The sequence below is a fragment of the Phyllostomus hastatus genome, unplaced genomic scaffold (genome assembly GCF_019186645.2).
Source record: "Phyllostomus hastatus isolate PE091 unplaced genomic scaffold, TTU_PhHast_1.1 phas_contig_40, whole genome shotgun sequence".
Classification (NCBI taxonomy): Eukaryota; Metazoa; Chordata; class Mammalia; order Chiroptera; family Phyllostomidae; genus Phyllostomus; species Phyllostomus hastatus.
In genome coordinates, this window is record NW_025333872.1 from 75,998,531 (window position 1) to 76,021,150 (window position 22,620).

The 22,620-nt window shown below is 38.0% G+C and overlaps 1 protein-coding gene across 8 annotated transcripts in view; it reads left to right on the forward strand.

Moving 5' to 3' along the window:
- The window catches only part of EYA4 (EYA transcriptional coactivator and phosphatase 4), a 256,090-nt gene that overhangs the window by 37,856 nt on the left and 195,614 nt on the right, over positions 1-22,620 (forward strand). For 7 of the 8 annotated variants that reach the window (XM_045843080.1, XM_045843079.1, XM_045843082.1 and 4 more), the window contains one exon: positions 8,552-8,731. The exons of the other annotated variant lie outside the window; for it this stretch is intronic. In XM_045843080.1, coding sequence (XP_045699036.1) covers positions 8,552-8,731 — 180 coding nt within the window. The remainder of the gene's footprint in view (positions 1-8,551; positions 8,732-22,620) is intronic. 8 annotated transcript variants of the gene reach the window in all.

Consider the following 22,620-nt stretch of genomic DNA (forward strand, 5'->3'; position numbering starts at 1 on the left):
TATTGACTATATTCCCTGTGCTGTACTTTACACCCCTGTGACTGTTTTGTGACTGCCAATCTGTACTTCTCAATCCTTTCATAATTTTCACCCAGTCCCCAACACACCTTATAATCTTAAAAAATGAGAAAAATGAAAGTAATATAACTTTTCCTATGAGGTACACAGCAAATGGAAAATTTCACTGGTAAAAAACAGTAACATTCATTTTACTTCAGTACTTAGTAGCTGCCAGCGTATTATTACATTACACATAACACTTACAATAGCATTCACTGATAGGCCGCATACTAAGGGCTTACCGGATTCACCGGAGATCATCGCAGAGCAGCCCTGTGTGGCAGGCTCTGTCCCAACCCCAGCCCAAAGAAGAGCATGCTGAAACTGCTCTCATTCAAGGTCGTGGTAGCTGGAGAGCTATGCTGATGGAAGGTGAGCTCATGGAGATGAAATCCGGAGTCCACACTGCTACGCACAACATCTTACCTGCTTAGATCAACGTAAATGGTTTTCAGACCCTTCAATACATTTGGTGCTTTGAAAGTATCCATTAACACTCAACTTGATTTCAGCTTATTTAAACAAAGAGCAAAGGTTTTAAATATCATGATGAGTGTTGGTGAGAAATGTAAGATATTCTCCCACGAATACAAACCAACTGCACAGCCTTCATTGGTAAATATTTTGAACAGGCAGTCATAAGAGCAGAATGTATGAAAGTTGAGTGACAATTCAACGAATTCAATTAAATATTTAAAGATTCCTCACTCTCTCTCAGGAGCTCTGCTAAACTAAGGATTGAAAGATAAATGTAATACAATTCCTGCCCTCCCCAAAATTTTAGTTTAATATAAGATTCCAAGATGTTATCAAGGTCTAAAGTTATTTTAAAATGATATTTGGACAGTGGCTGCTAATTTATTCAGTGAATATTTGGGGAGGACAGCTGTATTTGAAGTGTGGTTTTAGGTGTTGGAAATATTTGATGGACAAAATGAACACATTGTTATTTTCACTGAGCTTATATTATAGTGGGGGAAGACAAACAAATAAATACAGTATGCTAGAGAGTAATAAATGCAGGGGAAAAATCAAATAAAACAGGCAGGAGCATAAGAAGGTCTGGGAACAAGCTTCCCCGGGGAGGGGAATGCCATGGCTTTTGGAGAGTAGTTGGGAGGAGCTTACTGAGAAGGTGACATTTGTGTGAAGATTTGAAGGAGACGGCAGAGTGAGTCATGTGAATATCAGGGTGGGGAGTGGATTTTGGTTCAGAAGGAACAGCAACTGCAAACACAGAGGTGGGAGATTGCCTAGTATGTTTGAGGAGTGGAAAGGAGGCCAGTGTTGGCCACAGTGGTGGAGAAAACAGCACGGAGATAAGGAAGGAGTCAGGATGTGGAGGTGGAGGAGTATGGATTGTGTAGGGTCTTTCAGGCACTGTAAGATCTTGAACTTTTCTCCAAGCGGTGTGTGAAGCAATTGGAGGAGCTTAGGGATGCCATAATGTGACTTGACTTTTTGAAAGATTGCTCTGTCTGCAATATGAAAAAAAAGCTGGTATGATGACTCGGGTAGAAACCAAGCTGTTGTACAAATCCAGATGTGCGAAGGACAAGACAGTGGTGAGGGGGTGGGGTGAGGATACGTTTTGAATGTGGATTATAAGAGAAACAGTGGAGTCAGAGATGACTTCAAGATCTTCGTCTGAGCAATGGGATGGCTTTCACTGATATGGGATGACTTAGAAGGAATAGATTGAGGGTGGAGATGAGCAGTTTTAAACATGATGGCAGAGATATTCCTGTCTTTTCGCCAGTTCTGTTTCAAACACCCTTTTTTGCTGTACCAAGGACTGCACTTCGTAGCCCCCTTCACTTACGCAGGACCATCTAACCAGTGTAGGCACATGAAATGCAAGGGGGAGTGACGTGCATATCATTTCCAGACTGAGGTAGTGAGGAGCCTCCCCACTATTCGTTGGTCTCCCCGCTCCCCAGCATGAAGAATGAAGAGGAAGCCCCAGGTTAAACTTGCAGTGTGCCAAGACTGAAGAGGCTGGACTCCTGAAGCACTGCATGGAGGACAGATTTCCAGGAGAGTATTAAGCAGCTGAGTTAATAGAGTCACACTCAGTTTTACCTGATTGAGACATAAGTGTGGAAATGCTGGGCAATTAGATGTAACCATTTGGAACCAGGAGAGAAGATTGGGCTTTGAACATTAATTTGAGAGGCTGAATCAGGGTATTACTGGTATTTAAAGAAATGTTATTGGTTGAGATCACTAAGAGAGAAAGTCTAGATAAAAATCAATTAAAGGCCTGGCCATAGTTGGTGAATTCCCCTTTGATGTGCTTTCTTCCAGATTTTCCCACAATCACATTATGTGTGGGTTACTGGTTACTGAGTTCACCTGTCTCAGGGGAGCAGGAGCCAGCATGCAGCTGATTAGGTATCAGGGCATCATTAGCTTTGCCTTTCTGGTCAAAGTAACAAGAAGCCATTCATATTTAGAAGAAAATAGTCACTGTGTGTTTATTATTTTCTCATTGTGGTATTTGTAGATATGATGTTTCTAGCATTCTAACTTAACAAAGAATTGACCTACATCAGGGTTGCTCAGTCTCAGCATTATTGACATTTGGGGCTATAATTCTTTATAGTAGAGGGCTGAACTGGGCATTATATGGTGTTCAGAAGCATTTCTGGTATCTTCCCACTAGATGTCAGTAGCTCCTCCTTACCTCCTCTACTCTCATTACTGACCATCAAAAAAAACGTCTTCTGGGGGAGGTGAGAATCACTGAAGTATGTTATGTCTGCTTTCAATGAGTGATTTGTTTATACATTTATTCTCTGCAAATTACCTGAGGAGGTTTACCTGAACATTTACTATATTATGCTATATTAAACTATTGAGGAAACTGGAGTGAGAAGACAAACTCATAGTAATACAGAATTTAAGCAAGAAAACAACATAACATTGTCAAGTGTACAGTATAGAATAGTAAGCACTATGCTATCAGTGAGGAAAGTCTGTTCAAGAAAGACCAATGAAAAAATTATAGATAGACTAGGTCATTTCTTAACTAGGTCTAGAAAGAGGGAATGAGATTGTATAAACACGCCAGGACCTACCCTGGCCTGGTGAAGAGCAAGAATAAGACTCGGAACTGCCAGATATAAGGCAGCAAGGCCTGCCCAGGAACTCCGGATGGATTAGAATTACTGAATCAGAGGGATTCAGTAATGCAGAGGATGAAAATGTAGAGTGGTGGACAATCTCACGGAGAAGTTCTGAGACCAGACTGGAAAGAGCTGTGAAGTGGACGGAGTTAGATGGATCAGGAGAGACTGAGAAGAGAGAGGAAGGGAAACAAAGGGAAGATCAGGGTAATAATGTTTTCAGAGTCAGTGGCCAAGACAACTTTCAGGAGGAATTGTCCATCACTGTCCGACATTTCAAGAAAACAGGAAGAATGGGGACTGAGAAAAAGGCTGCTTCATTGGTTGATTGGGAGGCCATTGGTGCCCTTTGCTATACAACTCCATTGGAGTTGTGGCAAGAAGAGATATCTCAGAGCTCAGCACAGAAAAAATGATGAGGAAGTAAGAGGTAGCCATTGAGTTTTAAAGAAGAAAAACAACAGTAATTTAAGGAAGCAGCTTTTCCAAACAAAAGGAGGCTTCAGTGTGATTGATGACGAGAGAAGGTCCAGTGGAGAATAGAACCAAATTATTGCAGAAGGGGTATTGGGGCTCAGTGGAGGCTAGAATAAATAAAACAACCTTGGGATGATGATGTCCCTTGATGGCATTCTTTTGTTGTTGTTGTTGTTTTGTTTTGCTTTTGGCAAGGTAGGAGGGAAGTACATTTGTACGTGCAAGGTCAGGAAGTGGATTGAAGCGTGGTAGGACTATGGATTTAAGTAGTTTAAAGAAGATTAACAATGGCCATTATTTTTAAAAATGGTAGGTGAACTCCTAGAACTCAATACATAAATTATGACGTGACATTTTGAGTCAAAATGAGTCATTTTAGCAAAGCAGGCCCTGCTTACTAGGACTTAAGACTGTGTTAGCATTGAAAGTTTATTTTTTTGCATTGGAACCATTAAGAAGAGACAAGAGAAAAATAAACACTTGTGGTTAATGAAAATGCCTCTCATCTTTGGAAGAAACTGCTTGCTCTGTTTTCTTTGGATATCCATATATCCAACGAAAAGAAGAACCTATTTATTTAGATGTGATTGGGTCTAATTTAACAACAGAGTCAGACTGAAAAAGGAACTTCTCTCAAAGTATGTGAAATTCCATCATTTCATATCTTCTTAGATTAAGGATTGATTTCTGTGTTCAGACCTTTTTTAGGATGCAAATGCTCTTGTAAGGGTTACTATGTTAAGAAGTTCATGTTAACTAACTCTCTTGGCAGGAGCCCTGATGGAAGGGTGGAAGGTTTGCAAAAAATAAAAAATAAAAAAAAGGCAAAGGAGAGGTGAAAAAGAAAGGCAAATACTGCCTGCTTCTTTACTTAGCTTCCATAATTTTGCCCAAAGTGCTGTGGACAACACATGCGAACGGTGGATTAGAGCTGGACTGTGAGCGCCAGCTGCTCCCTGCTGACATGCAGTCCTCACTTGGTGCTTTATGTGTACGGACTCGGTGAATGCTCACAACACTTTGATGAGGTGGACACTATTATTATCCCTCAATGTGTAGTGAGGGGTCACTCAGCTAGTGGGCAGGTGAGCAGGATTTTAATCCAGACCCTCTGGCCCCTGGGCTGACAATACTATGTACTAGGGGCCTCTGCTGGGAAAGAGCCCTAATTTTTCATTCCTGACTCACTCCTTCAACCAAAAATTCAAGGTGTTTTGAATTTTTATACACATGAAAAAAACAAATTTGATTTGTGTTCATGTTTTATATTATTTTCTTTAATGTGCAGATCTATCACATCAGAAATGGTGTGAAAAAAGGGGTAGACTGAGGACTATAAAATAGGTGGTATTTGTTTTTCAAACTACGGATAAAATGTGGGGGCTTAGATAAAAATTAGAGTCTATACTGGCTTTTCCACACCAGGATTTTTAGAAGAAGACAAAGGTATACTTACATTTCTTTATGTTAAATGCCTTGTCCAATTTATCTCCTTTTCACATTGCCATGCTTGATCCAAAGGTCTGGAGGACTTGTTTCATCAAGATTATATTATCAAGTTCTTTATTTTGCAGATGAAAAATAGAGGCTGAGAGGATTTAGGCACTTTATCAGGCTAAGACCAGTGTAATAGCAAGGTGTTTTAAAATAAGACCTTTGATTCATTTTTAACTTTAACACTAAAATTTGAATACTTTTATATACATGTTTTTAACATATGGAAATTAAAAGCAGCCCCTGGGACACTGTATTAAGTTATTGCTTTATTTGGAGATTGATGAAATAATTTTATTTTACCTTGTACGAAAGTTGTTGGTAGATCAGGGTCATTTAAGAAAGTTCAAGCAAAGGTGTGAAACACTTTATTTTACATGTGTGTTTTTCTCCCAGTTATTATTAATGCTCAATCTGCATTAACAGAAGAAAAATAATTTGGCTGCTAAGTTACTCGACTATAGGATTTCAAAGTACCTTATTAGAGAGGGATGTAATTTCATCCTCTGGCCCTTTTATATAACAGAGTGCATATTTGGGTTACTTTACTTTGACCCGGAATTAAACAATAGATTAAAGTTGTGTGCAGGAAGTTCAAGTTTTTATTCAACAAAATTTGAAAAGGATATTATGGTTGTTTCTCAAACTGCTCAGGCTGTCTTTATACTTTATGACTTTATATTCTTCTTATTTTAGCTTTTAAAGTATTTTATACTTTTGTCTGAATAGCTTCTGCCTCAAAGTTTTCTGTTTATTTCATAAGTTTTATAAAATGTGGGTATATGATAAGTACTGTGTATAATCAGTAATTTTTAAATGAATAACTTTGACAAACTGATACACATCAATGCTTTGGTATATTGCTCAACTACATATGACCATAGTTTAGTTTGGGGATTCTTTAATGAGAAAGAGTAGATGTTACAGGATGCAACTGCTTCACATATTAAATATTAAGGGAAGTAAGCTTGAAAGCCTGTAAATTCAAAGTAAAAAGTCTTTACGACTCAGTTTTGAGAGCATTTCCATAAGATGAAGCAGACAAAGAATGTCAGGGCCCTGCCAACTCCAGCCATCTAGCAGTGTGCCTGTCCTTCTCCAGCCTCCGTGAAGGTAGCAGTCTCTGCTCCCTCCCTCAGGCCTGCAGGGCCCCTTCCATTCAGTCCTCTGTGATTTGCATGATAATATCCACATTGATTCATGTTTGGGGTGATTGTTTCCATCCTCACTGTGAGATTCTGGAATTCTTACTTTGTTTCCAGGAAGTGAAGTTTACATTGGCTGGGGTCCCAGCTAGACTGATGCTTTTTTCTCATTTTGTTTGTTTGTTTAATATCTTAGATTTTGAAAGTCATTCAGAATTAAAGGACCTGCATATTATCCTAAGAAGATAATTTGTGATTGAAGCTCTTTGTGAAAAATCACAAGAGGTGTTTAAATGTTTAAGTGACTTGTTATGGATGGATGGATAAGAAAGAGGCTGTTCTGCATGCTCTTCTGCTGAACATTTACAGGGCACTTAATGTAATGGCATCTGCTTACTTTCTGGGTGATTCAGACAGATTCCACCGTGCATGAGTTACTCCACAGAAGTAGGTCAGGAATCACCAGTGATAATTTTAGGTTATGCATACTTGTATTTCAGAATGTTGAATGAATGTGCTAATCTACAAGTGAGTAAATTTTACATTGAATGTTTCTGATTTAATAGTTTTAATATTTTAATGCTAGATTAATTTTCCCTCTTAGTTTGTTATTGTTTCTTGCATTGTAATTAGAATTGTATATACAGTATTTTAATTCTTGAGCCCTTAATGTCAAGCTTGAGACTTAAGGGAATTAATTGAAGGCCTTCAGGATATTGGTGCTTGTTACATGGATTGAATGTTGATGTTGAGGTCTTAAGCTCCAAGTTGCTTTGCTGTTCGATTCTATTAGACTGAATATACACAGGATTTGGTGGTGGGAGAGGAGTGTACTCCCATTGCCTGCCTTTCTCTATGTTTGGGACAAGCAACAAATTTAGCAATTGGTAGAAAAGGGAAATTTTTGTTTTACTATAATTTTTCAGACTTTATTAAATAATATCCTTTGACATCTGGATGTATAATCAAAAGCCCCCAGAAATTTACGTATGTCTATTTAACTAGCTTTGTTCTTTTCCTAAATATTCCTTTGTCAGAGTCTTTGCATGTTTAAGCTTGGAAATAGCAGAGACCAAGCAGTCCACCTTTTATCATTCCACAGATGCAATTAAGAGTAAACCAAAGACCAGGGTGATTAAAGAGGCTGATCAGGGTCACAGGGCCAGTGGGCGGTGGAGTTGGGTGTCAAGCTTGTGTTTTCCAATCCCAGGCTGTGTTCTTTACAGTCTCAGCATGCTTGGTTTTGTTCATGTCCCAGAGCTTTAGGCTAGGACTTCTGTTGAAGTTTAGAGTCTGGGGAAACTGTCATTCTACGATTTTTTGCAGTCACACAGGGTATAAGCCTTTACCGAAAATTTCAGACTGATTGGAATTCACATGACGGTACCGTATCCAGTTCCCAGCATTCCATGGCACACTGAAAACCCTGAGCCAGGATGTCTCATCCATGACAGGATAATCTGAGGCATCTCACACTGAACCCAACCACAGTGCCCTGTGGCACAGAGAATGCCAACTAACTTTAATTGTTTGTGATGAAAATGTCATTAGTAAAAATGAAATGATCTTCAGAAAGGACATAAGCATTGTAGAGAAAGTTACTGTTGTGTATCCTGTGTTGTCCACATCAAGAGCTGTTTTATTAGTCATGTTTACCTTTCTGTTTCTGTTTCTTTGAGATTCAGAAGTCATTATGTGCTCAGTGGCAGCAGTGGGTTTCAAACGGGGTGTTCTGTACACTTCACAATTCCTCTCTTTCTCTCTTTCTTTTAGCTTGACTTTGACTATTTAACTCTTATTTTGGAGCAGATTTAATATATAAGTCCCCACCAGAAATGCTTTTTTTTTTTAGAAACTAGAGAGATTCTATGGAAATTACACATTCATAAACATGCATCTTTTTTAGGGTATGGAGGATAGGGAGTTGAGCACATATAAAACACTGTTCAGGGTTTCTAATTCCATTTTTAGCCAACAATTTTCAACACTTCCACTTGCCTAGTAGTCATTTACCTTTTTTCTCCTTTTTTTAACAGAATCATGACTTTGTTGAGGGCCACCAAACTGTCCTAGATGTTGAATTTGTCAAAGCCAGATTTATGGTATTCTCAGTCCTTTTTGAAAGTGATTGGTCTAGTGTTAGGCAAGTGACCCAAGGGACTTCTGGGAAAGATCTTATTTCATCTAAATACAGTGCTGCAGGACAGAGGCTTCCTTTCTTTCATCCCTTCATTTCTTACTGCTTAGGAGGCTGTTACAGGAGAATGTGATGTGGTAGCATTCTCTGACAATGAGGTGATAAGCCTAAGAATGAAAAACCAACATGCTAAGGATGGCCAAACAGAAGGACAGAGAGAAGAACTTGCATTGCTGAGGACATTATTGAGCTGCCAAGCCTGGAACATCCTCCTTCAAGACTTCTTGCTTGTGAGATAATTATGTTTTTAATTGAGATATCCTGTTATATTGTTAAGATTTGTGTAGGTGTTTTCACTCCTTGGTGGAAATGAAAAAAAAAGTAGAAATTATTTTCCCTGTCCTTAGAATCACAAAACTGACTTTTTTTTTAAAAAAAAGAAAGATTTTATTTATTTAATTTTAGAGAATGGGGAAGTGTGGGAGAAAGAGAAGGAGAGAAACATTGATCAGTTGCCTCTGGTATGCACCCCCGCCAGGGACCAAACCCGCAACCCAGGCATGTTCCATGACTGGGAATCAAACCAGTGACCTTTTGCTTTGCGGGATGATGCCCAACCAGCTGAGCCACACTGGTCAGGGCACAAAACTGACTTTTAAAATGAGATGAGAATCCTTCTGAATTCAGAGATCATCACATTTAACTTGTTGTAAGTTTCATTTTTATTGAGATATATACCACAAACTGCGTGCATGCCTGGGTATATGCTTGTGTGTGTGCATATTCTGATACAATTCCTTTATCAAATATATGTACTTCACAGATGTTTTCTCACATTCTGTCTTGCTTTTTCATGGTCTTAGTACCTTGTTCATTACAAAAAGCAAAGGAAATTAAGGAAAAACGAACCCACTATAATTTTGATTGGCATTGCATTGATTCTATAGATAAAGGGGAGAATTGACTTCTTAACAATGAACACTGAGTCTTCTGACCCACTTAGCCATGCCTTCTTTAATGGCACTCAGAAATGTTTTGTAGTTTTCAGTATATAAATCTTGCACAGCTTGTCAGACTCATATCTTAGTATTTCATATTTCTGATGCTATTGCACAAGTTTTTTATTTCAGTTTTCATTCCTGGTATTGAACACATGGAAATAAGTTGATATTAGTATATTGACCTTTTATTATACAACCTTACTGAATAAGTATTAGTTCTATTATATTTGACTTTCTATGTAGACAATCATATTGTCTGTATATAAAGACAGTTGTAATATTTCATTCCTTAGTCTAAATGCCTTTTATTTCTCTTTATTGCTGTATCTCAGTGGCTAGAAATTCCAGGTCAGTGTTGAATAGCAGTTGAGAGACCATTCTTTAGACTTCTTCACATGAGTTTGAGGGTGGAATCTATAAATGAAACTCTTTAGAAGGCTTCTGATTGATTTTGGGGAAAAATACATTTTGCATTCTTCTCTATATCTTTACAATTTAAAATATAAAAAATAAAATTTAAAAACTTAATAATTAAATTATCTTGCAGAGGAACAGTCTGTTCCCCAATTTCAAACAATAAAGAAAGTTCTAGTTCAGGAAGAGCTGTTGTATTTAATCCTGTGTTTTTGATAGCATGTTTCCTAAAACCTAATTTGAGAAACAAGGTAGATAATAAAATATGGGTCATGTAAAATATATAAAAAAATACAAAGTAATGTAAAAAATGTTGTAGAACATTATACTCAGTTATATCATAGGCTGTATTATTAATTTATCTCAGGCCTCTACAACCAAATTGTAAGTTTCTTCAAGGCATGCTGCATCTTATTCTTTATTTTATCTACAATAACATGTAGGAAAGCCTTATGTAAATTTTGTGGAATGATTTTCAAAGGAATTTACTCAATTTACACATGTGGAGATCAAGAGAAATAAGCAAGAGCATCATTATATTTATTGTACTTGGGTGATTAGAAAGCTGGTGTGTGTGAGTTTGGGGCCAGATTGGTAAAAAGGATAGGGTGCCTATGAACTAGAAGTAGATTACATGTCTATTATGATTGAGAAATGACACAGAACAATGTTTCTCATATCGGGATATGTATATCCAGAGGTCCATGGATATATTTCTTGAGGGACCCGATTCCAAGCTGTTTATAAATGCTTCTGAAATATATGTTTGAGGTAACGAAACTACTACACATATGTTTGTGTTATGTGAATAACCATGAACTTATATAACAAGTAATTCTGTGAAATTTTAGTATTGTAGTTTACATTTTTTAATTATATTTTATTAACTCAAACTGATCACATAGTGTCAACGTTTATTTAGTTAACCTAATTTCCGAATATTTCTCAAATTAGACTCTGCAGATCATATTCTTAAAGGCCTTAAAATCTGAGAGACACAGATCTAGGACAGTGAGCTAGGACAGGCTGGATGAGGCAGTACTGTGGTGCCCCAGATGGTCCTAGTCTCCATGTCTTCCTTGCCCAGCCTTCTGAGATCAGGGGGGAAGGACCTCCTGTTTTCTTGAGTGGCCAGTCCATGCTGCCCCTGCTTCTTTGCTCTCCCCTGGACCTTTCCCATGGCTCCTAGACCAGGAGAGTGCTGTCTTCTCTTGACACTGCTTTGCCTCACACTGCCCACATCCTTCTTGAGTTACTGCTGCCGCGTTCTGTGACCACGAGGCAGTTATTGTCGCAGACCCGAGCTTCTGGGGCAGGTTGTAGAGTGAGTACAGTGAAATGTAAGAAATAACTTGAAACTCACTGTCATAAACTACAGTTTATAGAAATTCATTAGTCATTCATTGCCCACTGATCATCCAAACCAGAGGTCTCTTCGCTCTTGCACTAGACTCCCATGGTCTCTCTGTCTTTCATTCCTTTTGCATCTCCCCATCTTCTCCTGGCATTCTGATTTTCTCTTTTGTCCTCAACATTCTCAGCTTCTCTCACTTTATTGAGCAGAAATTTAGTTCTGTCTTTTTCATGGAGTAACTATCCAGTCTATCAAACATCCACTGAAAAATACCAAAGTTTTATTTTTTTTAAGATTTTATTTACTTTTTAGAGAGAGGGTGGGAGGGAGGGGGAAAGAGAGGGAGAGAAACATCAAACGGTTGCTTCTCACCTGCTCACAAATGGGGACCTGGCATGTAACCCAAGTATGTGCCCTGACTGGTAATTAAACTAGCAACCTTTTGGTTCTCAGGCCAGTACTCCATACACTGAGCCATACCAGCCAGGGCCAAAGTTTTAATTTTCTAAAAATATGTATGCCCTGGAAGGGGGTCATGACATTTCCTATGAGGACATGTCACCTATAGCAGTAATCTTTCTTTCTATTACAACTGACACATAAATATGTATATTGACTTAACAGAGTATACATTTAATATATGTATGTTCATGCATTTCATAAACTTTATTTTTCATTTTTATATGTAAAAATACATGGGAAATAAATGAATTTTTGTTATCAAGAATGTCTCAGGAATCCTTGATGATGGAATACTATAGTTATAATTTATGAAAGAAGAAGAAAAGGCAACAGAGCATTTTGCAAGGGACACTATAGTTAGGACCAGAAAAAATGGTTTCCAGCCCCATCTCAGTCACTCGGTTATTCTGACACTTGGGCTGCAGCGACTTGCCTCCTCTGAGCCTTGTCCGCACCCTGTAACTTTCATCTCTGCCTGCCCTCATGGGGTCAGACTGAGACTGTGCTTTCTAATCCACAGGCTGCTTTAAAAATGTAACTGTTAGAACATTGTGATGATGATCATCTTCTTCCTCTGAACTAAAAGGTTCTTTTTCTGTGGTATATATTCATAGGTACGCTATTCATAGGCTTGTCCTTGTAAATGATTTATATGTACTTGAATGGATGATGTAGGGTCTAGACTATACTTTAGTCCACTGAATGAAGAACAATAAATAGCATATTCTTGGTCTTTTGCCTTTATGTTGTCATTCAACATTTTAAAAACTGCCTATTATTAAAAAGTAGAGATCAGTCCTGCCGTTTCTAAAGGACTAATCCACATTGCATTGGTTAGACATTTTAAAACTTTCTCCCTTATTTGAATATCCAGAGTAAATTTCTTGTGCTGTAGTATAATAAGGCAGGCTATGAACCAATATCGGTAAACATTATCCCCCACCCCACAAGATAGTATGTATAATTCTAAATATATTTCATGGATTTAAAAGTTAATATTTTTCCTATTTATTTTAAGACTTTATTTTTTAGAGCAGTGATTTAGGCTCACAACAAAATTGAGGGGAAGGTATAGAGGTTTTCTCTACCCGCTACCTCAGCACACGCATAACCTCCTACATTATTGACTTCCCCCACGAAAGTGGTACATTTCCTACACTTAGTCGAATCCATGATGACACATCAGAATTACCCAAAGTCCATAGTTTTGAGTCATTATATTTCACCCTTGCTGTTGGACATAATATACATTTGGATAAATGTCTAAATGGTAGGCATCCATTATTATAATATCATACACAGTATTTTCACTGCCCTGGAAATTCTCTGTGCTCCACATATTTGCCCATTTCCTCCTCCCATCTGCACTGCCTGACAACCACTAATCTTTTTACTGTTGCAATAGTTTTGCATTTTCCAGAATATTGTGTATTTGGAATCATAAAGTATGTAGCCTTTCAAATTGGCTTCTTTCACTAAGTAATAACAATGAAGATTCCTCTGTATCTTCTCATGGCTTGGTAACTCATTTCTTTTTAGCACTGAGTAGTATTCCATTGTCTGGAGGTACCACAGTGTATTAATCCATTCACCTACTGATGGACATTGTAGTTGCTTCTGTGATTTGGCAATTATGAATAAAGCTGCTGTAAACATCCATGTGCAGGTTTTTGTGTGGACATATGAGATCTGTCTGGAAAAAGTCCAGCCATTTTTAATATAATGAGAATGGTTTGCATGACATTGAAGTAACCTGGCAGCCAAGGAGAGTGGACTGGAATGTGCATGTGTGAACAATGATAACTTCACTGTACTAGTCAATGGGGTAGACGCTGTTGAGTGAGCATGTGTACTGTGTGGCTGTTACATTCAAGATGACTAAGTGGATGGAGCAATGAATCTGCATCAAATTTTGCATTTAGCTTAAACATTCCTTCATGGAAATTGTGAATCAGAAGGCTGCAGCTATGGGAAACTGGTGATTGGCAGCTTCATCATGACAACGTGCCCACCCATGCATCACATCTTGTGACACATCAAATCACCCAGGTGACCCAGCCCCTTACAGACCATATTTGGCTCCCTATGACCTCTGACTTTTCCCAAAAGTAAAATTATCTTGGAAAGGAAAGAGATTTGGAACCATAAATGAGATTCAGGAAAATGCAGTGGGGCAGCTGATAGTGATTAAGAACTATGTGAGGTCCGGGGCCTGAGGTGTCATTGTCCTATGTACAATGTTTCCTATACCTTGTATATTCAATAAATATCTCTATTTTTCATATTTCATGGCTGGATACCTTCTGGACAGACCTTGTATTTTTCAACTGCTTTGGGTAAATATGAAGGGGCATGATTGCAGGAATGTATGGTAAGAGTATGTTTAGTTTTGTTAGAAACTGCCAAACTGTTTTCTATAGAGGCTGTACCATCTTGCATTCTCCCCAACAATGAATGAAAAAGTTCCTGTTGCTCCACATCCTTGTCACCATTTGGTGTTGTCAGTGTCTCTGATTTTGGCCATTCTTATGGGTGTGTAAGGATATCTCATTGTTGTCTGAGCTTCAGTTTTCCTGATGATGTATGCTTGCTTGACATCTGTTTATCTTCTTTGGTGAGGTGTCTGTTAAAGTCTTTGTTTGGCTCATTTTTTAACCTGATTGTTTGTTTTTCTTATTGTTAAGTCAGAGTTAATATTTTGAGTTGTGAAAAACTGTTCAGGGAAATCTTGTTTGTGATAGTTTTTTTCCTAAGTAATGCAAAATTAATATTTCAAATGACATAACATCTGAGTGTCAAAAGGACTCTTTAAATGATCGACTGTGTAAATATGTTCTTTATCTGATAATGTATGAAGGTGCTCCCCTACAATGGTGATAAGCAGAATCATTGATTCAAGCTAGGACGCTGAACTCACCTAGAGAAAGCACTATAAGCTGTACTCAAAGAATTTCATCCAGCTTCACCAGGGCAGCTCCCTTTCTTATGCAATATTGTAGGGTCTTGCATCCATATTGGGGTCAATCATGCTAAAGAGAGACAGAGTAGGAAGGTGTCTCAAAAAAGAAAAAAGTATATAATGACAGCTGTTACTTATCAAGCACATAATTATAAGTCACAGTGATTTATGTATGGTATATAGTTTTTCCTACATATTAAATGTATTTATACACATGCAATTTTTATCATTGCTAAAATTACCATCACAATTTGGGTATTTATATTTCCTTTTTTATTGTTGACACTGTTGCAAATACCCTTCATTTCCCACTCTGTGCCCCCTCCACCCAGTCCCCGCTACATTTCCTTTTTAAAGGTGAGACAGTGCAGTCTTAGTGAGATTAAGATTTATCCCAAAACCACATATCCCAGTGACAAATATGGGATCCAAATCCAGGCCTGTATAACACAGGCATCCTTGTTTACTCTGCTATATTGTATTTATTATTTGTTGATGAATTTATTAAATAAAGATCAATTGAGTACTTATTATATCCCAGAAACTAGTGCTGAAAATGCTGCAGTGGAAGAAAGACATCAAGTTCTTGCTTTCAAATATTTTATATTCTAGTAAAAGAAATAAAGAAGCAAAACACACACATTTTTCCTGTGTGGTCAGTGCTATAGAAAAGAGCAAAGGTGTATAATAGGATAGAAAGTGATGGGAGAAGTGTGTAGGGGGAAGGATGGACCATGGGACTGTATGCAGGAACGGACCCGAGGATGAGGGAACAGAACATGCAGTGCTCTAAAGGTAGGAAGTTGGTTGGCATGATTATGGAACATAAATGAGGCCATGTACCTGAAGCACACTGAGTGTAGGGGAGAAGGTAGGATACGAGATCAGACAGGTGGTATGGGGTCAAAACCTGTAGGCCTTGGTCAAGACTGGCCTTTGATCTGAGGGGGATGGAAAGTTGTTGTGAAGACTCGACGTGTGTTTCTGACATGGTATGACTTATATTTTAAATGGACATCAGACCATAGTACAATAGGAAAGGATATGGGGAACCTGGTAAAAAGCTATTGAAAGTAGTTCAGGCTTGGGTTTGGATAGTAACCATAGAAATGATGAGATTTGAGATCTATTTCCAAGGTAGAGCCAACAAGATAAGCTAGTGGATTCAAACTGGGGTGGGACGAAAAAACAGGATTGATAACGACCCTAAGTACTGCAATGAGAAAATCTTCATTTACATCCCTTTCCCTTTTTTCCCATGTTATTTCCCTCTCCCCTCCCCTGTGGTTACTATCAGTTTGTTGTCAATTTCAATGTCTCTGGCTATATTTTGCTTGCCAGTTTGCTTTGTTAATTAGGTTCCACTTACAGGTGAGATCATATGGTATTTGTCTTTCACTGCCCGACTCACTTCACTTACCCTAATACTCTCCAGTTCCATCCATGTTATCTCAAAGGGTAGAAGCTCCTTCTTTCTTTCTGCTGCGTAGTATTCCACTGTGTGAATGTACCATAGTTTGTTAATCCACTCATTTACCTATGGATGTAGCCAAAGGGGGTGGAATTGAGGGTGGGAGGTGGGTGTGGGTAGGGTGGGGGAAAGTGGTGGTGGGAAAATGGAGACAACTGTATTAGAACATCAATTTTAAAAAGTTAAAAAATTGGGGATAAACAGAAAAAAAAAGAAGATCTTCAGGACAAAGGATTGGGGAGGAAATCAAGAATTCAGTGTTTGTGCAATGTCAGGTAGGTTTTTTCCTCCCCTAAATGGCTTATTATTCCCAGCATGTTTATTGTCCTTTCTTCTTTTTCGTTTGTCTTCTATTTTTCACCTATCATCTATCATATATGCATTTATGCCCATTAAGGAATATATAATTGTGTTGTTCAAAGCTTTAATTTTACCATTTTTTATCACTTGACCTATCAAATTTTTTGAGGGGTGGAGTCACTGAATCTATTAATTACCAAGATAGGTGTTAAAATCTCTCATTGTGATGGTACATTTATCATTTTATCTTACAATGCTATTTTGGCTTTATACATATTAAAGTTATGTTACTGGCTTCATGCACATTTAGAAATATTCATTCTTCTGGTGAATTAACTTTTATTATAATGTGTTAATATCTTTATCAAATGTCCTCTTCTCTGAGGTCTCTGTGGTGACAGCCATTGTTCTTCTGGTTAGTTTTTGTGTTCTTGTTTTTGAGCTCATGTTGTTTTGAACTTTCGCTGTGGGAATCTTTTGGGGTCTGGATTTAAAATATGTTCTTCCACAGAGAACTTGTATTTGCTCCTGACAGATGCCTGGAAGCCCTGTCATCTGTGGTTCCTTTAAAAGAGAACTAAAGTTTGGTTTAGGTTTTTTTGGCAACCCATGTAACGTTAATGTTGAATACCAAATTGAGTGATTGTGGGCTTGTGGTTAGGAATTTTCAGGAAAGTGTTCTCTTATTTTCCCATTCAAGCCGAGGTCAGGACTGGTGTGTGGGCCCATCGTTGTCCTCTGCAAGGTGGGGTTTTTCTTTTTCATCACCGATCCCACTCTGACACGAACGTCCCAGATCTATTACCCATTCACCTACAGGAGTTTGGACTCCTGGCTTTGCCTCATTAGAACCCAACTTTGAGTCCCTGGGGATTGACACCAAGCAAAACACAGCCTGTACTCAGTCACCCTGAAGAATTTCCCAGTCTTTTCATTTTCCTCCAAGGAATTTCTTCACTTTCTTGCCATCTCAGATGTGCTTTAAAAGGTATTTAATTTTTATGCAGCTTGTTACTTCTGCCTGACCAGGTAGGATTTCTCTGAACATCTAGTCCATGGCAGTTCCTGGTGACAGGCACAGTTGTAAACACACAAAGGTTTGAGTTCCAGCCTAGCACTGTGGTTTTGTTCACTGGCTTTGTGGGTAAAGAACTTTAAGCTGTGTGAAGATCCTCAACAGCCTCTCGCTGAGTGGATTTAAGCATCCACTAACAATTTTTTACTGAATTAACTAGAACACCAAGAGCTACAAAATTGTGATTTTCAAGATTTATCATTCCTTCCACTCATACAAATAATACAAATGGTATATTATTTGCCATTTTTTCATAAAGAAGAGTTTTCTCTTCTGACCTATTTACATTTTTTTCTCTTATTGTCTGATGGATTATTTTAATTAAATATGTTCTAATCCTTTTACCATCAGTACTTTTGATATGGAAACTGTCCTGAATTTAAGTGGGAAGCTTGTCAAAACAACTCCTATATTCTTTTGACTTACCCACTGAAAGCTTTGAGTCCATCTTTGCTTTGTGGAGCCAGAAGACATTGTAGGCTTACTTCATACTGCCCCTTCACTGGATTTGGAGTTAGCCAGTTTTCCCAAGGAGCCCTGCTTCTTTCAGTGGGAAACAGCCCTGACACACAAGACTGGAGCTCTAGGTGTGCTCAATGCTGTTGGGGTGTCCCTGCGTTGAGGCCCTTTCAGTGGAGACAGCTGGAAAATCTAATTTTAAAATTGTAAGTTTACACTGATATTCTCAATTTGTAAAGTTTAATTGCTCTAAAAAATGAAAACAATAATGTAATGGCTGCCCTTGGGCAACCCACTGTACTGCATCTTTCTTAGTTTCCACTTTCCAGATCTACAAAATCAGAATAATAAAAGCACCTAACTTAGGAGGAGGTTGTGAGAAGTAAAGGTGCTGGTATCTATAAGTTGGTTAGAAGTGTCCCTAGCTTAGAGTATGCAACTTTATAATCATTTGATAAAAAAAAAATATTATGTTAGAACTTACATAACTACCACTGTTTGACCATTTTGACCTACAAAAATGATAATTTCATGTGACTCAACGTAATAAACGTATGAACCCCGTCCTTCATTGGGTGCCTGTCAGGGGCTGCATACCATGCTGTGCAGTAGACTCTTTGAGACAAGATACAGAAGTCCATGGCCAGAAGGAGCTGAGAGATAAATGATAGCTCTATCAGTAAGGTTTCCCAAAGGTGCTTTTTATGTAGTGGGAGAGCGTGGCAGGACTCTTCTTAGACTATCCTGAGTTGGGGGTGGGGGAATGGAAACAACGACTGGAAGTCTAGAGAATGAGAAGGGTGGGGTTACAGGTCGGAGAGCCCAGACTTAAGGGGGGAACTCCTGTGGGTCCTCCCCAGGATGTGAATTAGAGAAACAGACCCCATGTGTGTGGTGCTGTGCATGACTTTGCATGCAAAGATCTAATGATCATAAGCCTCTTTCTGTAATATGACAAAATTAACATATGTATTAGAACACTAATTATTCCTTTATTGACTCTTTTAAAATTATTTTCTTTCCATCCTTCATGCGTCGCAAACTAAATCCTGTAGTTATATTTTTGCCATTGAAATGGTGCTGTTAAGCACTTAATATCAAACTTACACATGCTTATTTTTCTTAATTGAGCTGCAAATAGATATTTATGTGATGTATGTTAATAGTTTATTCTCTGATTCTCTCATGATCTCTTATGAAATGTTAGTGAATGAGAATAACACGACAGTAGCACAAGTATGTGGCTGAAGACAGCTTATCTTTCTTTAAAAACTAGTACCTGTTATTGGCCAATGTTTAATATCAATATTAATCACAAATATTTGTGCAAAGTGTATTGTAACTTGGTTCCTTTTAAAAATGGTGTCTTCTTATACTGGCTTTTATCCTTTTGAGATGAGCTTGAGTTGCTGGAAGTGTCAGAACGGAGACACAGGAAGAGCACCTTCCCACAGAGCAGCCTTTCCAACTGCTCATAATCACAGTCACCACAGATCATTACCACATTGCTGTGCTTGCCTTCTGTTTTGTATGTCCACTTAATTTTGTAGTGCTTACAAAATTAAAAGCAAAGTTTTTTATAAAATTCTAAGAAACTTCATTTTGCTGAAGGCCAACTCCAGCTGGGACTTGAATTTTCATACCATGTGTTTTATATTTCATACACTCCTGACTATAATGCAACTGGCATACCCCTGTGAGTCATGCATGTGAACAGGGCATGTGTGTTTGTGTTTGTGCTCTGTAGGAGAGTTCTGGAACATGTGTAATTATTACAGTCATACAAATCTATTAAGACATCTCGATAAGAAACTTTGAGTATGTAAACTATTCATTAAAAAACCCCTTAGAGAGAAATTCCTTAAAGAAAACACAATGAATGGATGTTTATCTTTTAAACATTACAGGATTGGATTAATAACACATGACAAAAATGCTAACTCGCCGCCGTTGTTTTTGGCTGGTGAGTTTTTCCTTTGTGTGCATTCTGAATTTCCAGGTTTTCCCTTGGTAAACCAATATGACTTTTATGATTATCAAGAGTTTAATATACTCCTGGATGCATTTTTTTATTTTATGAAAAAAGCAATATCCTAATACAAAGTGAATAAAAATTGCTGTACATATTAGGAACTGTGCTCAACCGTATGTGTATTATTTTATTTAATCTTTATACAACCATATAAAATGGATGTTATGTTTATCTCTGTTTTATATATGAGAACAACTGGAACATGGAGATGTTTACTCACTAGTGTAATGTAAAAGCTAGAAAGTGATGAATGTGGGATTTGGACCTGCCTTCGAGAATTGAAGTTCTTATCTACCTTGTTATACTTGATTTATTGGGTTGGTTATCATTGATGTATTCATTCCTGCATGGTCATCCTGCACTTCAGATGAAGGAGCATTCTGGACTGCAGAGGCAGAGAGATGATTAGGTTAGGACACGCCCGTTGCACTGAAGGAGCTCACATCGACCTGGTCACAGAGTCATTGAGCCATGCGTACAGGAGCTGTGGAAAGACAAAAGAGCATGACTACGTATGCCTGAGATGAAGACGGGGAAGTGCCCTGTTAACTTCCTGGAGGAGTTAGGGTGAGGCTTAGCCAGAATAGAAGGGGAGCAGTGGCTTCCAGGAAATGAGGACAACGAAATGGTGGTTTTGCAGATGACTCAGGGGCCAGGTTTTGAAAGACTTTGGATGCCTCCTGAAGGAATTTTTGAACCATGGGGAACCATTACAAGAGTTTAATTAATAGTAGAGTTAGATTTGCTTTCTTTTTTTTTTTTTCCACAAAGACTTCTCTAGCAGCCATGCGGCAGTTTTGTTCCAGTGAGGGAGACCAGACTGAAGGCTGTCAGGACCCCATGGCCCAAGTCCTTTTGGGCACAGGGCAGAGTGAGAATGTCTGGGAGCCTGAGGTTTCAGTTTAGTAGTGTAGCAGCACACCGAGTTGGGTTTTGGAGTTTAGACTATATATTCTCTTGTGCCAAAATTAGTAACAGTTTCTATAGCTTATTCATTAAACAATTATTTTAAAATTGAATGACTTTGGAATTTACTCAACCAGAAACTTTAACATTCTAGAAACAAATTAGTTCTGGAATGAACAAATTTGTTGAAACTAAAGAAAATATATACACATTACATGCAAATACATACACATTAACACAGCAAGTTACTATATACTTGTTTATAGTAAATCCTAAGTAACTATAGATTTTACAAATTAAGGTTTTTAAATCTTTACAAACAGATGACAGCATTCTCCCCATAGGAAGATAATACATTTATACTTATTAAATAAAATGCCTTTTGAAAAGTTGGTAAAATTAAAAATTTTCTATATTTAAAACTATTGTATCAGCTACACCAGACAAAGAAAAGATTTACATTATTAGGTCAATCAGGGATTTGTAGAGTTGTTCTGCAAAGGTCCCGTTAGTAAGTGTTTCTGACACTGTGGGCCATACAGTCCATGTTGCAGTGACTTCATTCTGCTGTTACTTGGTGGAAGCAGCTGTAGCCAGTATGTGAATTAATGAATGTAGCTGCATTCCAATAAAACTTAATTTTACAGAAACAAGTGATGGGACAGATTTGGCCCACAAGCCATAGTTTTGTGACTCTTGTTTTATTGTTTTATTTGTTTGCTTGCTTGCTTTTGACTCTTAATTTTATTGTAAGATGCAGGCTTACACTGAACAATATTGGAGTTTGTTCTAGTACATGCTTAGTGTAAGCATATTGATATTCTATATATATATATATATATATATATATATAACTTTTTGTTTGGTTTTTATATGCTGTTCTGTTTGAAGCCAATGAAGCAGTGCTCATGATGTTTTCACTATGATTTGCTCATTTTAATTATTTCAAATACTTACTTAAACAGAGAGACAGTCCCATGAAAAGTCCAGTTGGAAGCAGGTACCAGAGCCGGACCACTGCTTTCTAGCCAGTGATGTAAAAGTGGAGAGGCCAGTGTTCACAGGCTGCTCTTCTGTTGCCTGCCGGGTGGTGACTGTGACTGGGATCGCCTCTTCCAGTCCTTTCTGCCTTTCCCCATTCTGGGGTTCAGTGGTAGAGATATTCAATATTTTACCAGCACACAGTAACTTTTTTTTGCTTTGAAACATTAATTCGAGTCCCTATAATTGAATGGAAAAGAAGATATTTTCTTTTATTCCATCTTTTAAGATTTGTTGTAAGAAGATTATTCTTTTCCTTTAATACAAAATAAGAATGTTACAGTGCAATCAGTTCTTTTAGCTTAAACCAAATTTCACTTCCTTTATATTATCTTTTCCTGTTACTCTATCCTGGGAGTGATATGTCATATATCACAGTTCTGCTTTTGTTTGTGTCACTCATGTAAACTTTATATGGCACTAAGTTTAATATGAGATTGTTTGCTCACAGTCATAGGTGAGGGTGGAGTAGGTACGGGGCTCAGGCAGGGGAAGACTTATCTCCTCCACCTTCATAGTGTCCCTGGAATCTAACACAGCAGGGTCATTCCTTGGTACTCCTGGGGGTTTGGCTCCAGGATCTACCTGGATACTAAAATTCATAGGTACTCTAGTCCCTTGTATAAACTAGCATAGTATTTGCATGTAACTTGTATATATCCTCCCATATGCCTTAAATCATTTAATATAAGTGATCACATAGGA